At 43.5% G+C, this 18,300-nt stretch overlaps 1 protein-coding gene across 3 annotated transcripts; it reads right to left on the bottom strand.

The window, feature by feature from the left end:
• Positions 1-280: 280 nt before the first annotated feature.
• CALCB (calcitonin related polypeptide beta) lies at positions 281-17,460 on the bottom strand. Of its 3 annotated transcripts, none has more exons than XM_069223700.1 (5): positions 17,382-17,460; positions 16,194-16,289; positions 15,009-15,140; positions 9,943-10,131; positions 281-756 (listed from the first exon to the last, which is right to left on the bottom strand). In XM_069223700.1, the coding sequence occupies exons 2-4, from the start codon at positions 16,277-16,279 to the stop codon at positions 9,969-9,971; spliced, it is 381 nt and encodes a 126-aa protein (XP_069079801.1). In that variant the 5' UTR covers positions 16,280-16,289; positions 17,382-17,460; the 3' UTR covers positions 281-756; positions 9,943-9,968. The 3 variants fall into 3 exon arrangements, with proteins under 3 accessions (XP_069079801.1, XP_069079802.1, XP_069079800.1); XM_069223701.1 differs by having other exon boundaries at positions 9,943-10,128; XM_069223699.1 differs by lacking the exons at positions 281-756; positions 9,943-10,131 and adding an exon at positions 12,886-13,272.
• Positions 17,461-18,300: the final 840 nt, after the last annotated feature.

The raw sequence follows: 18,300 nt of genomic DNA, 5'->3' as shown, positions 1-18,300 counted from the left end.
CTGTTAACGTCGTATACGTCAAGGGCTGTAAATCATAGAATAATTTCATCCCACAACAATATAATCACCTAACAACATTTGAATACACTCTTAGTCAACTACACTTCTTTACTAATATACTTCACCCAAATATAGTGGTTTGGTAGTGAGAATTTAGTGGCAAACGAGTTATTTTTTCTCTAGTGATAAAACCAGAAATATAACAAAGATGCATTTCTACATATGCATATATGTGAATAAAAAGAAGTGTCTCAATCCAAGTGTATCTAAAATACTTTTTTAATCTTGCTGAAATTCACAATTGATACAATACTGAATCTTTTTTTAACATACTGTACAATCTGGTCAGTTAAATGTTTTACATCAAGGCACAGCACACCATATTTTACAAATATGCCTTGACAGGCAGCAATTTCGTATAATCCCCGAGATTTGGCAGCGTGTTGCCATGGTAATTAGCATGGGTCACATTGCACATATAGTCCAGAAGATAAATAAATAAATAATAGATGCGGTCACATTTTTATTTTGAAATATAATTGCATATAAAAAGAATATACAATAATTTACTTTTAATTATTCCCTTCTCTTGTACTATACATAACAGAAGTGCTCTAGCTTTTGTTAATAACAAAAGAAAATATGTTCAGATATTTGAAGAATGTCAAACTGTCTTCTGCTCGGCCTTCTATCGTTCAAAAGAAAATTGCTTTTGCTTGAAATAAAAGGAGGGCGAAGTCTTATTTTCATGGCAATCTGAAAAAAACAGTAAAAATTAGCAAATTATTTTCTTCCACGTTATAAATTGTCTTACTTTTTAAATATCGTTTACAAAAGTCACTGTACTGATTTTATTCTTCTTTCATTTAGTATTGCTTTCTCTCAGGCTGAGGTGACTACAGAACAATAGTATTTTCCATGTTCTTATGTTCTATATCCAAGTTGAATGTATTGGACATGCTACTCCCGTACTTTTGTTTATGCATCTACGCCAATCAGGTTAGTCAACGTGTAAGCGAGAGGCATCTCAAAGTAGTATCAAGAATAAAATAATCCCTGCGTTGTTTGAGGATGTAATGCTGGTCAGTGGTCATGAGGCATCCCATTCCAGGTATAACATAACCTGCAGAAAACTTCAACCATCCCTTCTATGTGCAGGAAGTTTTGCTCATCCCCAAAAAGGAGGTTCCATGGTATCACAGGTAGTACTAGCAGGATGAAGACTCCAAGGGATATTTTGAAGCACATTATACTATAAATCCTTTGCAAGAAAATGTTAATTACATGTACAAACGTAGCAGCGTTAAAAACATTTCAACCACTCTGTTCTCTATTATTTGGAGTTCGTGTATTAAACCTTCCATACAAGGCCCGCATACAGACAGTAACGGAATATTTAGGTTGTTAACATAATGCCAGATTGTGTAATATTAACCAGCTTCTCTGTAACTGATTCCGAAATACTCATAAAATATTATGTTAGGCAAACGCATGCAGATCCCCAGCTTCCTCTGGCCTACATCCGGGGTATATAGAGACTATCCAACAATCCCAGTTAAACAATTTAGAAACTAGAACTTGTTTACAGCACTGCTAATTGCATAACACTTGGAAGGATTGGAATCCTCCATACATGTGGGCGGAGACGATTGGTATGTTTTTCTGGAACAGACTAGAGTATCACACCACTGAGAGCACACCTCCAGAAGAGAGATTCAAAGAAAAGGCAAGCCCAGTGCAAACCAGCCAGGCCTCTTTAAATAATAGTTATAATACTTCTAATAATCTGGGAACACGTGGACAATATCCGGCCTTGTGGCTATGAAAACACTGGACTTTTTTGATCTGACTGCTGTTGTGGGATTGAAGGCTTGGAATGATTTACCACTGCAAGAGGAATATTAACAACTTTTAAAGCTCCAGCACTGTTGCAACCACCTTTGACCAAATTCTAGACCAGCATTTGCTGGTGCAGTTCACCAATATGGTGTCCTTAATTTGACATATATCTTATGTAGTATTTTATGTAGTAATTCCAGTCACATGAAGGACATCCTGCTCAGGGCTCAGGCTCATTTCCGTCCAGGGGCTGTGTATCTTCAATCAAAGAAAGAGGGTGGGTCTTTACATTATAACTTTGCTTAGAACATTGGAATGTTGAGAGCTCCATTGAAGACAATGAAGTTCCTCTGGGTTTATAACAGCTGGCATAAGTGTTCCGCTCTAACATTCCAATGTGTGTCTTTCTTTTTCTCCCTTTTTTTATTTTATAACATTCTGAGTGGCTGGAATGTTCTAAAAGCCCTCTGCATCTGGGTATACTGGTTGTTAAAGGCCCTCACCCTCGAGTTCAGGGCCTTTAACACCCAATATTGCCATCAGCAGTGGGCTTTAAAGCCATAGTGGGTATTGGCCAAGTAATACAGCCAAAGAATGAATCACCTTAATTAGCGGGGTTTCAGAGTTCTATCTCACGTTGAACATTTCCATGGTTCACCTTAGTTTGAAAAAGGATTCAGGGAGACTATTCATCAGAGCACATGATTTTTTTAAATTCACGTAAGGGTATCAGCCCTGCCAGGAGTGCAGTATATATTTTTTTGCAGGTCCTGTTGTAATGTAAGGCAGTTTCCAGGAGGAATTAGGGATGTTTCCTCCTCAGAGGTCTGAGGATAGTTTTACAGTGTCTTTATTATGTCTAATGTACAGTGACTATTGTCTTCCATAGTGGAGACAAAAGTCGTTTTAGGTGCATGGTGAAAATTTACCAGTTTCCCTGTTTTCACAACAGAACTGATAAATATTCAGTGAGAGTTTGCCTGGGCTTATTTGTGAGTCCCATAAATCCATCAGCAGATTTCTTTTTTACTTAAAAATAATAAATCAATGTAAATTGTGCGAATCCGACGAAAACATTGATTGTCGAGCAAATGGCTCTCCATGATTTGAAAGCCACTGCATCATAACCAAATATTAATAAGCAATGGCAAAGCCGATAGGTCTGGCTCAGGTGGCTTACAAGCCACATCAATTGGCCTTGCCAACGTTGGTGAGCAGTCAGAAGAAGCCTTCAGGAGCCTTTAACAGCAGCGGTGGCATGCTGGCAAGGGAGAACACTCGTCAGTAGCCTAGCACGGAATAACAGCCAGTAAGCATGATCACCGTATGAGCATCATCCTGGTAGCAGAGGAGAGGAGCTGTCTGGTGGGAAGTAAAGTAGAGCCACAGCATAGGTGGATAGGAAGCAGCAGCTTGAGTAGCGTTCCGGCAGTAGCAGAGAAGAAATGGCAGGAGCAATCACTGCGTAATCAGAAAGGAATAGGTGGCTGGCCCAGCGTCACAGGAGAGGAGCATTTTGTACTGAATGTGTGGAGTACGTTTCAGAACAAATATGTGTGATAAATGACAAAAAGTCTCAGATGTAAAACGGTCCCTCTTGCATCCCAAAGGAGTTAGAAGGATACTTCCAAACTGCAAATGTGACTAAGGTGAGACTAAAATACTCCTCTGGGTTGTCCAAGATGTGATTATCAAAGTCCAAAAAAATAACTGAAGGGTCTTGAGCCAAAGAACCAATGGCTGAAGGAAGTTGTCCCAAAGTTCACTCCATGTGCACGTTATATATATTTATATTTAAAAAAAAAAAGGCCTTGGCTGACACCATGCCTAAAAATTAATTGGCTGTCACTGCATGCCAAAGAAACGTGAACTTCTAATATGTGACCAGGATTGAATGCAAACCTGGATGTATTACACTCGTGCCTGTGCTGCTGTTGTGATTCCTACCATCACGCTCCTTGGGTTTAAGCAACTCAAAGCTATCTAATCATGCTGATAGCCTTTCAATGTTTGGAAGAGAGATTAAGAAAAGTTCGTATACAGACACAGGAGAAAATTTCTCAAAACCTTTCCTTCAGAACCGAGGTAGGTTTGAGTTGTCTTTAGCAAGCAAAAATAGCAGGAGAAATATTTGTGTTTCACAAGTCAAAAGCCACACAAGTGCTCACTGGGGACCCGATTCTAAGTTATGCAGAGTGGACTCCCCATGAGGGTTTCCACGCTGCACAATTATAAGTTGACTGTTGCTCCCACGCCTTGATTTTCGGAATGGAGGAAGAATGGACATGATTTTACTGGTCGGATATTCTAGCCAGTAAATTTACATTGGGGGAGGGCTGCATTACATCCGGGGCCGACCTCCCAGCCCCCATCCAACTAATAGCTAAGGTACAGAGAAAGCATGTAATGCTCACTTCTGCCAGGTAACATCCCCACCCCTCTTCGCCACTATCCCCAGCCTCTCCCTCCCTCTCTTGTTCCACACAGCAGCCCTGGCATACATTTTCCACCTGCTCAAAGCATATGGTAAATGTTTGTGTTAAATCCCATGGAATACAAACTCCTGAATGGAATACCAGCTGAAAAAAAACAATTCCACGGTTGTTCCCCATTCTGTGGGGTTTAACTCATGAATACAACCTTTCTGTGCAGAGGTTCCAGGCAGTAATGGTAATTCTAGTCACCTGGAATCTCCGCATGGAATTTTACTTTACTTGTAGTCGGGCCCAAGGGATTCTTAAGATGGCGAGGTAATACCAACTGCAACAGGGGAAATCTCCAGCTCTGGGCAAAGTAGGCAACTGTAGAGTTTGGTGGTAGAATGACAACCGACTTTCTAGTCCCCAACCAAGCATTATCTTCAAATTAGAGGCCTTACATTAACAGCTCTAAGTAAAGGCGCAAACTGAGTTTTATTTCGTAAAACAGAGAATGCTTTTGGGGAGGTTATTGTGAAGAGCGCAACAGTGACTCGCACTCTTCAACCTACATAAGTATAAGGACTTTTCGTTTTATTGACCTTCGTTAAAACCACCTTAAGAATCCTTGATTCAATGTAGCCATGGAGATAGATGGTGAAAAGATTGTCAGTTACACCACATTGGGGTCACTGTGTCACACATTAACAGGAACTAGTTATGCCACGTCTACGTATTTTGTACAATGTTTTTCAAATTGATATTTCATTTTTTAATGTCACCTGCGCTTATTATACACATAGCACCTACATTTTCAAGAAAATGGATTACTGTTCATCAGTGTTACCAGTACAACTAAGGAAGCAACATTGGCAACAGGAGCAGTAAGTCTCTGGTATTTGTTTTAAACTCCAGCTGCAGGATCAACACCCTAGTCCTTCATGACATCCTGTGCCTGCAGAGTTAGATTCGGAAATTAAGTGGAGCAACATGATTGTTAACTTAGGCTATCCCTTTCACTGAGATGGGGATGTTTTGTAAGCTTAAGTAAGACCACGTGACTGAGTTTAAACAATTGGAATTCCCTCTTTGATTTCCCTCGTTTTATCCCAACGTCCACAAAGAGGAAAAGTATTCCTGCATGTTTGCATGTAATTCTAGGAATGTAGCCCCTGCTAGTACCTTATTATCTAAAGGATGGTTGGTGCTGGTAAATATGGGTTTATAAATAAGTCTTAAAATGAAGTTTCATATGCATTTTGCATGTATGAAAAAGTTGAGTGTAGTAAGCAGAAGGCTGTAAAGATTTGTTTGTATTTAAGTTTAAAAAACTTTTAAGAAATGTATTGTGCATCAACATTCAAATAAAGAATGTGGAACAATCTGGATACATATTCAGAATTTAAAGGACCTGACATAACTGTCAAGTTTGTCAGATGTCCTCATTTTCCTAATTTGTTCTGAGCTGATAATATCAGAAGGACTGTAAAGATTTAAAATGAAGTATTATTTGTATCACAGATTCAACAGGACTCCCACAAGGGCAAATTCACAAACATAAATGTACATGTGCATATACAGTCATATTTAGATATACTCCTACACTTAGGTGTAACTCTACACTTTTTTGTTATTTTCCATTTCTGAGTGGAGTTTTACACCTAGGTGTAGAGTTACCTGTATAAACACCCTGAAATGAGGGTAAAACCCCATACAACAGAATGTTTTAATTCAAAGTTAGTACTAGTTACTTTTCATCAGTTTGCAGAGATCTCTGTCACTGTGGCTGACCACAACTCTGACCACCGCCACCTAGCCAGGAACCAAGTTCCTGGTGATGGCAGCGGTCTCCTGGCAGTCCAACCACCATGGTCGTAATTTGGCGGTCAGCCTGCCAGGAGTGCGGCGGTCCGACTGCCACCGCAAGTCTGGCGGTCTAAAGCCTGACGAACTCGTAATGAGGTCCTTAATCACTGTATCGATTTTACAGTAGGTAAGGAAATTAATGTTCACGTTTGTATTTATCTGTCAGGTGTGCTTAATTCTCATCACATAGTACACAGCAGGGCAATAGGCCACATTATTTTTCAATCATTAGATCTCAGTCACCCACAAACTACATCCCTCAGTCTATGACCAAAGCTGTAAAATCTAATTTACATGTTGATGCAACTATCTGAGAAACTCCTGTAATAGAATAGTCAACAGAGAGGCACACAGAGGTGGGGATCATTCCAGAAAGCAGTGGGCAATGTTATGTGGTAGACCAGAAACAGGAACACTTACTATGTGATACAGCAGAGTGCAAGAAAAGTTACTCTAGATAAAGTAAAGCTTGGGCTTTTTCGATTTTCTGGATGGAATGCAAGAAACTTCAGTAGCCCTAAAACAATTGACTCAATATGTTGATAATCTCACCTCATGAAAATGGTGAGTGCTGGCAAAAAGTTGTGAGTTGTGCCTCTCATGATTCAAACATGCCACAGGATAATTATTGAGTTTCTCCTAAAGAAAGTGCAGGGTGTGCTCACACAATTTGTGGCAGATTTTGGTGTACAAAAAGGCTGGCTCCCAGGCCAAAGAAAACGAACAGCACTTCTTAATTGCACCAGTGTCCTCCAAGGGCTGACAAGCTTTTCTACCAGATGTGAAGAAATCGGTTTGCTAATTAAGCTTATGCTGAGGTAAAAACCATGTCTGCTTTTTTGCTGTTTGCATTGTGCCCAGTGCTTGAAATGGAAAAATAGAAGTGCAGGTACTCTGTGTCAGAGTACCTGCTTGTTTCTGAGATGTGCCGGTACTCTCCAATGAAAAGTATTACGTTTTTCTTGAGAAGTGCAGGTACTGTCCCTCTCAAAATAAAATAAGTGCTGATACTTAGTACCAGCCCATTTAAAGCACTGGTCGTATCTAATTGCAGATGGGAACTCCAAGTACAAAGAAGCTTGAGTGCTAGAAGCTGTGGTGTCTAGGATGCCAAAGGTACTCAGAGGGGCTTGAAGAGGTGGCTCCTGCCAAATAAAAAGCTTAGCTACAATTCAGAAGCAGAGGGCATTTGCATTCAATTACAGGCCTTGGAAAAATTGGTTCTTTGAGTCTTGGCCATAAAGAAACCATCCAGTATATTTCCAGAGTAAGAGGTCCAACTAACCTGCTGAACCCGATTAGTCAGTTACAAAAATCCTCCAATCGTTAGATAGGGGGTTTCCGCTACAATTGACTCTCCAGTGACAATGCTACAACTTCAATGCACCTTCATCAGCCACTATTGAAACCTTGCTTCTTCTCTGAGCTCTGCATCCTTGCAAACTCTCTCCTTCACAGGTTGTCACAAGAAAGCTGAACTTTATTATTCTGTGGCATGTGACCGCTGTCCAATGAAGAGGTTCGAGCTATGAATAATTTGCAACAGGAGAACCAACTGACTTGTCTCTACTGAGTGCATCCACTGACCTTTTATGGTGCATCAGCAACGTGTGTTGCTTAGCAACTCTCAATGTGGCTCTGACTCAGTTTATCCAGCCTCATGAAATCCTTGCCAAACACAACTTGGAGTTGGCAAGAGTTGAAAAGGATTGAGCTCTTCTATGTCTGAAGGTAACTTTTTATACTGTGTCAAACCACCAGCTCCTATCTGAGAACTACTTGTAATTCAGCATAACCTTTTACCTCAGTCACCCTACAAAGCCCCACAGTGGTACCTAGAAAACGTCTAGACGTGTTTACTTTTCCCAATAAACTTACATGGATTCCCAGTGCCTTTGGTTATACCCATTACTTCCATGGAAAAATATTAAGCTATGTTTTTCTCTGTTTTTCTTGTTTTGTTTCAGTTAAAGAATACATGTTGTCAATTTTAGACATTTCTATAAAATTGATTTGGCAAGACTGTTTTCATTTTGTTGCATTAATTTTAGAATTTATTGTCCTTTTGATATCCTACTTTGTGACGCTAGGTGACTTTGCAATATATCACAGACATTTTTCAAAGACAACAGGTCTGGCTTTTGTAAGTTAATGTGATGATCATTGTTTTGTTGCAGGTACAAGCCACATAATGACAAGAAGTCAAAGAAAATGTGCTACTGCCTGTGTATGGCATATGTTTCCAATAGAAAATGTACATTTATTAATAAATTAACCATCACATAATTGTAATCAAATAGTACAAGGGCTTCCGATCAGGAAGTCACACTTAGAACAGGTATGAAACCCCTAACTAGTTTCTTACTAACACAAACATTTTATTATTGACTTTGAATTACTGTACATTGAAGAAATCGTTTAAACATAAGAGGACGATTAAAAAATGATAAAGAATGAAAAGGAAAAAGCATTATCCCACCAGCCCAGGCACTGAAGAGTGTTTCATTATAGGTGGATATGCACCTGTGATCAGGACTATGCCATTACTAGATTCATAGTCGTAACACATTCTTGTGGCAAATTATCTCTAGCTAATAGCTCCCACCTCTTGACAGGCGCATTTCCATGCAGAGGCCAAACTGCAACAGTTTGGCCTCTGCATGGAAATGTGCCTATCAAGAGCTCTCATATGTGCATTTATCATAGACTGCAATTCCCACAAAGGTTTGCAGGCAGGTCGTGCCAATAATATATTATATGTTTCTAACTAGATAGCGGAAGACGTCATGCTGAGGCACTACACAAGACAAAAGTAACATGCTCAGAGAGCAGGTATAGCATGAGTGTTGACATCAGTACTCTCAGTCCCTTGAACACTTCAAAAGTAGCTCTGTGTTATTCCCTAGACTTCAACCCTGTAATTACTTAGCCTAGGGTACCCTCTGGTAGCCAGACAGCATCAATTGCATGGATGCATTTTTACCGACATTGACACTTTCCACAAAGATCTGCCTCCAGAAAATAAGCTTTCTAACAAGCCCCCTAAAGACCCACCAACATTCAGAATTTGAGGCTGCTGACCTGAGCTGGATTTCAATCAAAAGCACAGAAACCAAAGCACTTTCAAACATTTACAAAAGTTCCAAGCGATCTAGATGCCCAAGTATTTTTGGCTTCTGATGATGCGGTACCAGGGACATTGCTACCCATAGGCGAAACTGTGAACTGTACTGCCAGGACATTAGGTTAGAAGACCACCATGGACTCAGCAGTGCCCTCCAGCAGTCCCAGAATGAATAATAATTTGCCATGGATAGCCTAATTCCTGCATCTCCATACAGGTTCCTAAACTCCTGCGATCCAGCGGAGGGCGACAGGAAGAAGCTGACAACATGGTGAATTTGCCCCCATGCCACTAGACACTTAAGTGATGAAGCTACCTCTGTGGCACACAACGTATGATGGCAGCACACTCGCCCATCACTTATCCTTTACTAGGCACACCTGTGAGACTCCCTAGGCATCCTTGCCTCTGCTTCCGGTCGCTTCTTATGCTTCCGGTCCCTTATCATTCCTCCTCTTTGGTACCTACTGCTGCTGTCAGAGGGGTGTGTTAATGCTTCCCAATCACCACTGCTTTTCTGTGACAGATTGTAAGAGACCAACGACAGGATGCTTCTGATCTACAAAAGCCTTATGTGATGGGGCTCTAGCTAAAGTTAATATGGAAATCTAGTTGTTTCTTCCATGAGTAAAGAACTTCCATGTACCCAAGCAGTGGACATACAAATAGGTCAATAGGAACATATGCAGGTCTTACCTTATTCCTGCTTTAGTGGAAGAGCTTTACATGTGGATGCTTCTCCTTCGCCTGCCAAATGCTTTCGCACCTACGTTTGTTGGTACAAATGTGCTCTTGCCAATCCCTCCTGACCGGCTAAGGAAATCTGCCAGGCGATGGGTCACACAGGTGGCGGTATTGCATGCTCGCTTCTTTGCTGTAACACTACTAGGGAAAAGAAGGCAATACCTATGTTACAGAGACGTCACAGTGTTTGCATTAAAGACAACATATCCTAAACTGGATTCTGTCCTTGGAAAGGCAGCATCAGAGGATGCTTTAAAAGGACAATTGCTGGCCCACAAAATGGCATTTGAGTTATTTGTACCATGTAGTTTGATCGAAGAGGATTTTACAGTCAAATCTCTTTACTTGTTTGCAGCCAAAAAAAAAAGATAAAATGGTTTTCGATACAAGCTAAGGACTCTCTTTTTGCTATTTTATTTAGATTGGTTCTTGCAAACCTCTGGTTAAAAGGTACAGAATGGGTCCCATGTTCTATACGGAACCTTGCATTCACTGAACCTAATTTCTAATTTATTGAGGGTTTTCTGCGTTATGCTTCACTCAACAAGTCACCTGCCTTTTTGGTTAACTAATTAACGGGCATCTGCAAACAGCTACTGTATCCTCAGAAAAGATAATATGCTCCAAACTTTTGATAAGGTGCTGACTTGCAATTAGGTTCTTTTCAGTAACAAGGAGTCAGGCGTCTATGAACAAAATACCATAAACTAAGCCATTTTGATTGGTGGGTTTGACAACAGCTAGCCAATCACGTTGCCTAGCTAGACTGTTTACTACTGGCTACTATGATCCGTGCATGGAGAGCCTCACACCATCAACTTATCTAAGTAGTCAGCTAGGGGAAGTGAGAGAAAGTGGCAGAAAAGACAACCCTTATTGATTGTGTTAAGCTTCTATGCCATCCAAAAAACGGCATTTAATTTTCAATCTCTCATAGGAATTCCTCTTAGACAGAAAATTGAATCAGCCATTAATACACCAGACATTATTCTTGAATAGAAGCAAAGCTTTTAAGATCTCCCTTGGGAAAACAGTAAGCCAATTTAACGATATGTCTATGCAGCCATTTTGTTCCGAAATGCACTAGTCATTGTGCAGGCCTGACTCGGCCGATTCAAGTGTTCACAGCTGCCCAATGTCACAGGAATACCTGAAGGAGCCTAAAAACGAGTTTTAAAGGTTTCACTGGCTGCAAGCGATTTACATTCCCTGTTCAAATTAACATTGCTGTTTAAGAACTGTTCACTTCATAGGTCAAAACTGTACGTCTTCTTTTAAGGGAACACTTAAGAGAATGTTACTAGAATTAGCTTCTTCTGAGACGCTTGAATTAGTTCTAGGGAGACATTTTAGCCTATTCTTTGCATCCTGTGACTTGTAGTTTAATTTATAGGTTCGTGAGCCCTTCCTGGTCTATAGTGGGGGGCACCCCATGCTCAGCAGGACTAGATGTTTTAATGAGGCAGGGTCTGGTCTGCTCAGGAGCAGCACGCTCTATCCCCTGTGCAAGTCTGTCGGCCGTCGAAAACTGAAATCAGGAAGCATTGTTTTTATTTTTAAGCACAGACGGCGAGGGCGAATTATAGGAGAAACAAAATCGGATAGTAAACCTTAAAAATTGGGGCCATCTGTCATCAATGCGGAGCCGAAATTTAAAAAAAAAAGATTTGGGGGAGGCTTCGCTTCTTTATTGCGCTCCTTAACCCACACTATTATACAGGACGTACATAAACATATATTGATTCGTTTCAAAAGAATTTGAACTTTTTTAAAGTCTAAGAAAATCGTTTGCAACACTCTATTTTTAAAAATCAAATATTCGCCGACCTGCGAGGTCTGTGAGAAACCCGGAAAAAACGTCATTTGAAACAGAACTCTTTTTTTTCATTTCAGGATGTATACATACCTAAGATAGCTGACGCAGTTTTTTTTTACGTTTTTTTCAGTGTCCTTCTAGGGAAATTGGTCATACTAATAGTTCTAGTAAGATGTGCCTATAAAAAAAGTAATTTATTCGAAAATATTGGCTAGCCATTGTTGGTAATACGTCAGCGAACGATTCCTAAATCACTGACCGCGCTTCATTTCCCGTTTGGTTTGATGTGTGTTTTTCATCCCCGGGGCAGGGCTTACCGATTTACGTTGATACTGAAGAAATGAACGACAAATGAAAACCAAAGAACGAAAACAATGGGATAGCGGCGACGCAGAGATGACGTCATAGTTCATTCCTCTGCCTTGGTTGAGGCGGTCCGAAATGACCGGTGACTTCATCGGCAGCGCAGTCACGGGAAGGACGCGGTATTATTACCGCAAAAAAAATAAAAAAACGGAGACAATAATAGGCAAAAACAACTGGCTACAAAAACTTGATGTACCCCGCATCCCCCTCCCCAACCCCGCCACCACCCGCCACAGGCATATTCTCCTCAGTGCATAAACATACTTTCCAGCTGACAAACAATGGCATACGTCTGTCGACAAAAGAAACATTTCCATAATTCTTACCTGGGGTGTCCGAAGTGCCACGCGCTGCAAGAGATGGTTATGTGAGATAAAGCATGTATGAACTGCCTGTGCAAGCATGTGAATTACCTCATGTCAGAAGAACGGTGCTTTGTAAGAGGGAAAGGTATACGAAAATAAGTAAATGGAGGTTGTGACTCAAATTCCCCTTTATCAAACATAAGCCTGAACTTCACTGATAAACTCACCCTGCAACATAATGAAACAGCAGACCTGCTCCTTGTAGAAAAATAGGTTTATTGAACAAGTACATCACCAGGCATGAAAGAAGTGCTCATGTTTTTTCACATGTAGTAGCCAGAAATGTAAAGCCCCGCTCAGATTTCTTGTCATAAACTTCTAAGTAAATCATCTGAAATCTCAAGGTAGTGCTGCTCATGTTTGATTTTATTTGGTATGTAACTCTAGGAGGGTTATCCTCGGTGTCATGTCTGCCTTGGGGTGAGTGTGCTGCGCTCCTGGCGCCCCCTAGCCCGGGTCCGTCTCAAACATTCTCTGCCGAAAGCTGAGCCAGGAGGTGAGGCCGCCATGCAGGGAGCCGGGACTGGCGGGCGCGGCTACTGCTCGCCCAGGGGGTCCCCGTACTGCACGTAGCGCTCGGCCTCCGGCTCGCTGGGCGCGTTCCGCTTCTTGCCCGGAGTTCCGGCGCCGACGTCGGTGCGAGGGTAAGTCTGCAGCTTGTGCAGCTCCTGCGAGAGCTTGCCCAGCACACAGGTACTCAGGTTCGAGCACCGCTTGGACATGCGTCTATCCAGGCTGCAGGGAGAGAAAGAACATGCCAGCAGGCGGAAGAGAACGCATGCGCTCATGCACTTCTGCAAACTACTTGTCAACATAAAAGGTCACATGCACCGCTTCTCATGCCTGGCTAGTGCAGACTGTTTATGTTTGTAACAGGGCTTCATGCAACGGGAGTCAAACTTTATAAAAATAAGAGTGCACAATTGTTTATATTCTTAAAAATACATGCATCAGCAATCGCAGCTCATAACACATTAGTGCAAACATCTTGTTACGGAGATTTCATGCATTGTTAAACATGCCTCATAAATAATCCTGCAGACCTACATTCAGAACATGCGCCCATGTATGTAAAAAAAGGTAAAGTGGCCGGTGCCTATTGGGGATGCATTTTCTGCTTTGGGGGTTCTTGGGTTTAGTGTCAGCATGCGGTCAGTTCGTGGTGTGCTCATGCTCGTGGGCTGCCTTCCAGTGGAGCGCATTGAAATGCAGTGCATGCATCTGCCATCGACCGGGTGGCCCTGGGAATGAAGTCATCGCTGAGTGCAGTGAGTGCACGCCCCGGGATTATTAATGGCCTCCACTGCAGGCAGGCGAACTGGTTGCATCCGTGCATGCCTCAGAGTGAGTGGGGAAAAGCATGCAGGCTCCCGACAGAGAAAACTTGGGACACAGGGGGGCTACGGTAGCCCCAGCACTGATAGGGGAAACATACCATGTTGTAAACATTTGCAATCTTAACTCAACCTGGACTGCCTTGTTCTGCTTCAATTGTCATAAAAATAGATAAACATGTTATTTGTCATGTAGTAGCTCTCTGACAGAACAAGAAAGGGCATCTGGTTAAATACACAAAGATGACGTAGTCGAAGAGTGATGACCTATGCAGGGAGTGGTGTCCCTGGATAATGGCATGTACTGACGTCACAGCGTGGCGCACAAAATTACTAGAGGATTTAATGTGATGACCAGAACGAGAGTAGATCGCAGTCCTGCAACTAACTGCACATATCTCAAGGGGTGGGCTGAACTTCAGATACCCCAACAATCACGCTGGTATTTGTTGTAAAAAAAAATTTAAAAAAAGGAGGAGCAGGGTATGGGGGGCTTGAAGGGCAATGCGTATAGGTAGAAGTACTTGAAATACAATATTTTTCAAACTACCATTTTTTAAGATCTTCAAAATAAAGACAATAGAGCTAGTGTGTCTATGTGAGCGTGTTTGTCGTGTATGTGCAAACCCTAAGTGAAATCGGACACATGCCTCACCATACCCGACTGAAAGCACGTGTACCCAACTATTTACTGCAAAATACATTTTTTACATTTATAACACCCCACTGAAGCTACAACCCCTGAGCCTCTGGGAGGAGCAAAATACACGTTCCTGTCTGTTTTGTTATTCGGGACTTGACAGTCGTGCCTTAACTATCAAAACTGTAGCTCTGCAAGGATCTGGATGACCGGTACCTACAGGAATCGTCTTGCTTACGTCATTTTACCGGGCTTGGGTGAAAGCCAGCTTGGAACCTCTGACCCAAGTCTGCCCTGGCACGTGCCAGCGCACTGTGCCAAGCCGCCCTGCCTAACTATGAGGTAGTATTCCTCTCATGCCATCTCAGGACTCGCTGCTTCAGGAGGCCATCGCTAAAATGGCGCATGCAAGCGTGTGCTCCAAACTGGTCTACTTGACTCTGCAGCTCTGCGCGTGGGACCTGACGGTGGGGTGTGGCTGGCTGTGGATCTCCTACCTGTTGCTCTCAGTGTCCTGTTCGAGTTCTTCTGCCGTCATCTGTACGAACTCCTTCACTAGCGCGTTAAGTAGCCGCCGGGCCTCGTAGTCACTGAGCGCCACTCGGTCTGTGATCGACTCTAATCCGGGTCTGGGCGGGAAAGCAAGAGGCATGCACAGAATAGGCAATGGCATTAGTGAATTTCCAGGTGATAGAGCAATAAGTGAGGTCGCCGACTGCGCAGAACTAAAGTAAGAGATGACGCTGACCGGTGGCTCGTGTGGCCCAAACTCTCCTACTTTCCTAATGGAGGTAGCTACTAGTGGGGCCTTACCGCACTCATTTTTGGGGACCGACACCTATTTATCCAGCTCAGACATTTCCCCAGGGCAATAGAGGTAAAACAACCATAAGTGGAAGAAGGGGGAGTCGAAAGATGGAAAATTCGGCACAAACCAGAAAGTGAGATAAAGAGGTCTGAAGTGGATTGAAGATTAGGCAGCCTTGGTATTCTTCACGCTAACATGTAATAGTGCTGGTTGTGGGCGTCTGAGCACAGCTTTAGACACCTGCACTCATTCCTTTACAAATTAAGCGCTCCCCGGAATGTCATGTTCACCTCTCTAACAAGTGTTTTACGCGCCGACCTCCGACGAGGCCGAGTTTACGGGCCTGAGGATCAGGGTCGAATAAATGGGTTGGCCTTTTCTATTCTGCATAGACTGATAATAAAAAAAAAAATAAAAAAAAAACATGACCACTATCAGAGTAGATGTGCTGCTCTCTAACTAGGAAATTGCTGTATGCTTCTGGGAGGTAGTGAAGCACCCGAGGAGTGAGTTAGAAAAGAACGTTTTCAAAAAGACCACACAGTGAATATATGAGTTGTCGTACCTAGCGCCTGGATCTCAGCCCGAGATGGGCAGCCACAGGTTGTCTGTCCATGCAGGTTGCAGGGAGGGATGGGGATGGCGCTGTGCAGTAACGCTGCACCAAAGCTCACTATTACCTAGTGCCTGGTGTGCAAAGCCCAATAGCAGTGAGAGCCGGGAAGGTGGCAGCGCAGGCGGAGGTGTGTGTGTGTGTGGTGGTGGTGTTGGGGGTTGGGGGGGGCTAGCGGGGGGAGGCTGTGACGAACAGTATGCCAGGGTTGGGGTCTGCCTGGGCGCTGCTGTCCTCGCGGGGTGCAGGGGAGACTCTTACCTCACCGGCGCTGTTTGAGAGCTGTGCATCTGGCAGACCACGAAGGCTAGCACGGCGAGAAGGGAGGGGATCTTCAGCACGACCATGATGCCTCCTCTGCAACAGAGTTAAACACAGTGTGTGTTCTTGTGCATCTGCTTCCCATCATTTCCCCCAACACCATTATCTGTCAGTAAGTGCCACTGTCCTTAATTGTATCCTCCTATTATGCATATTTAATTCCCCTGTGATGTAGCTCAGAGTTATGGCCCGCACAGGATTTCGGTACTGTAATAGATCAATGTTATGAAACAGAAAGCTCTTTCAGTAATTACAAATTAAATGATGAAACTTCGTCTTGGTTAAAAATCGATCCATTTGGAAGCGCCACCAAACTGTAAACCATAGAATTGCATCTTGATGGACGCTGGCGGCAGAGGACACTTGTAAAAAGCATTGGCCGGGTCAAGCTGCTCGTAAAGCTAGTGCTCATATTCTGGCGTCCCCCATGTGAAGTCAAACTTCGCAAATAAACTATCCCGATGCAAAACAAGCTGCGCGCTCAACGTGCAACATGCGAGTGAGCAAATTTAAAGGACCAGCCACAAGCAGTGAAGACATGTTTCTCTGGTGGCGCTTGCGTTGGGTTTTTGAGCCCATTCGTGGCATCCTTCAACGGATCGCCCTTTAAAGCGCCCATAAAGGCGCCTTGTGTGCTGGCATTGAGTCGACTTTCTCAACACCTTGCTCACACTCACAGACCTCACAGGTGTTAGGTGAGTATCTCACCACTTTTTTTTATTTCTGACACTTCAAGTCCTGATGCATAGCGGGAAATACAGAACTCCAAGCGCCAGAAAAAGCTGAAACATTACAGGTGCAGTACTCACAGGTGGCACAGGACAACTTAGGAAAGCTGTAACTTCAAAGAGCTTGCAAGTGTCAAGAAGCCTCCCCGATCTAGTTAGCTATCTGTCTATCATCTATATACTGTTTTCAGAAGTGTTATGCTCAACACCCCAAACATGTTTGCCAGCGGACTCTGTAATCCTGTTTTAAAGATAACTGTGTTTCATGTCCTACTGCGATTTGCACAGAGGGCTGTCTAAATTCTATTGAGTACAACATAGCAGAACCTCTCCCGCACCCCAAATGTGGATCCCATTCCTCGCCACTAAGTCCCCTCCCGTATATAAGAGCCATGCTTACCGTCCTGTCCCAGGAGAGAGCGGACCGTGATGAAGACAGCGCTCAGCTTCCCAGTGGTGCTGCTCCTGAATGGCGAGCCCGCCCCTTTATACCGCCATCATCTGTAGAGTGTGTGACTGTGTGGGCGGTGGGCCAGTGCCCGTCAGCCAATCAGTGCCCTAAGCGGAGCCAATCAGTGGGGTGCCAGGGTCCCAGGGCGTCCGAACTGCGTCATTGCCCGGTCACCGAGCGTCCCATTCATAAAATGTGCCAGTGCCCTGACCGGCTGACAGCTCTATTAGCATTGATGTCATGGACGGTGGGAGGGCGGGGGGGAACCACAGGCGATTAATGAAAAGTAAGGCGAAGCATCCCCGGCCATTAATAATGGACTTCCTCCGCCAAATAGCTCTATCCTTCTGGACGGGAAACTCCGGGACAGGTTATTTACTTATTAGAAGAGACATTTGCTGCAAACCCTGCTGCATTGCAGACAGAGGCAGGCTCTGACAGCTCAGGGGCCGTGAACACTCGCTCGGCACCATGCACTATGCACGCACGTGTTGCACTCAAAACTAAAACTGCTAGGAAAGTGCACAGCATGCACCGTACACACGTAGAGTGCCCGTGGCTCTTATGACCGGCAAGACCTAGCCTGCGCACGGGGATTACACATGGCGCTGTAAGCCGGGATATACACGTTACGCACACACACAGTACATGTGGGTTGGCTGCTGTGAAAGTGCAGGAAATGCCTGTGCACACAAGGAATACACATGACACCTTGCGCACATGGAGTACAGGTAGCAGTGCTGGTGCCAAGGGCAGGACATGCAGAGTGCATACATGAAATACGCGTGGCACTGCAAACCAGGACATGCACCTTACAAGAAATAGAGCTTGCGGCAGTGCTGGTGGGTAGCTGCGGGACCTGGATGAC

This window comes from Pleurodeles waltl, chromosome 3_1, assembly GCF_031143425.1.
Source record: "Pleurodeles waltl isolate 20211129_DDA chromosome 3_1, aPleWal1.hap1.20221129, whole genome shotgun sequence".
NCBI lineage: Eukaryota > Metazoa > Chordata > Amphibia > Caudata > Salamandridae > Pleurodeles > Pleurodeles waltl.
The sequence above is the reverse complement of the archived record's forward strand: the minus strand, read 5'-3'. Positions and strand labels throughout refer to the sequence as shown.

Coding starts and splice junctions, on each gene's coding strand:
- CALCB (XM_069223699.1), bottom strand. CDS start 16,279: ATGGTCGTGCTGAAGATCCCCTCCCTTCTCGCCGTGCTAGCCTTCGTG. Junction 15,141..16,193: donor TCTCAAACAGCGCCGGTGAG/GTAAGAGTCTCC, acceptor TTTCCCGCCCAG/ACCCGGATTAGAGTCGATCA. Junction 13,273..15,008: donor CAGGACACTGAGAGCAACAG/GTAGGAGATCCA, acceptor CTCTCCCTGCAG/CCTGGATAGACGCATGTCCA.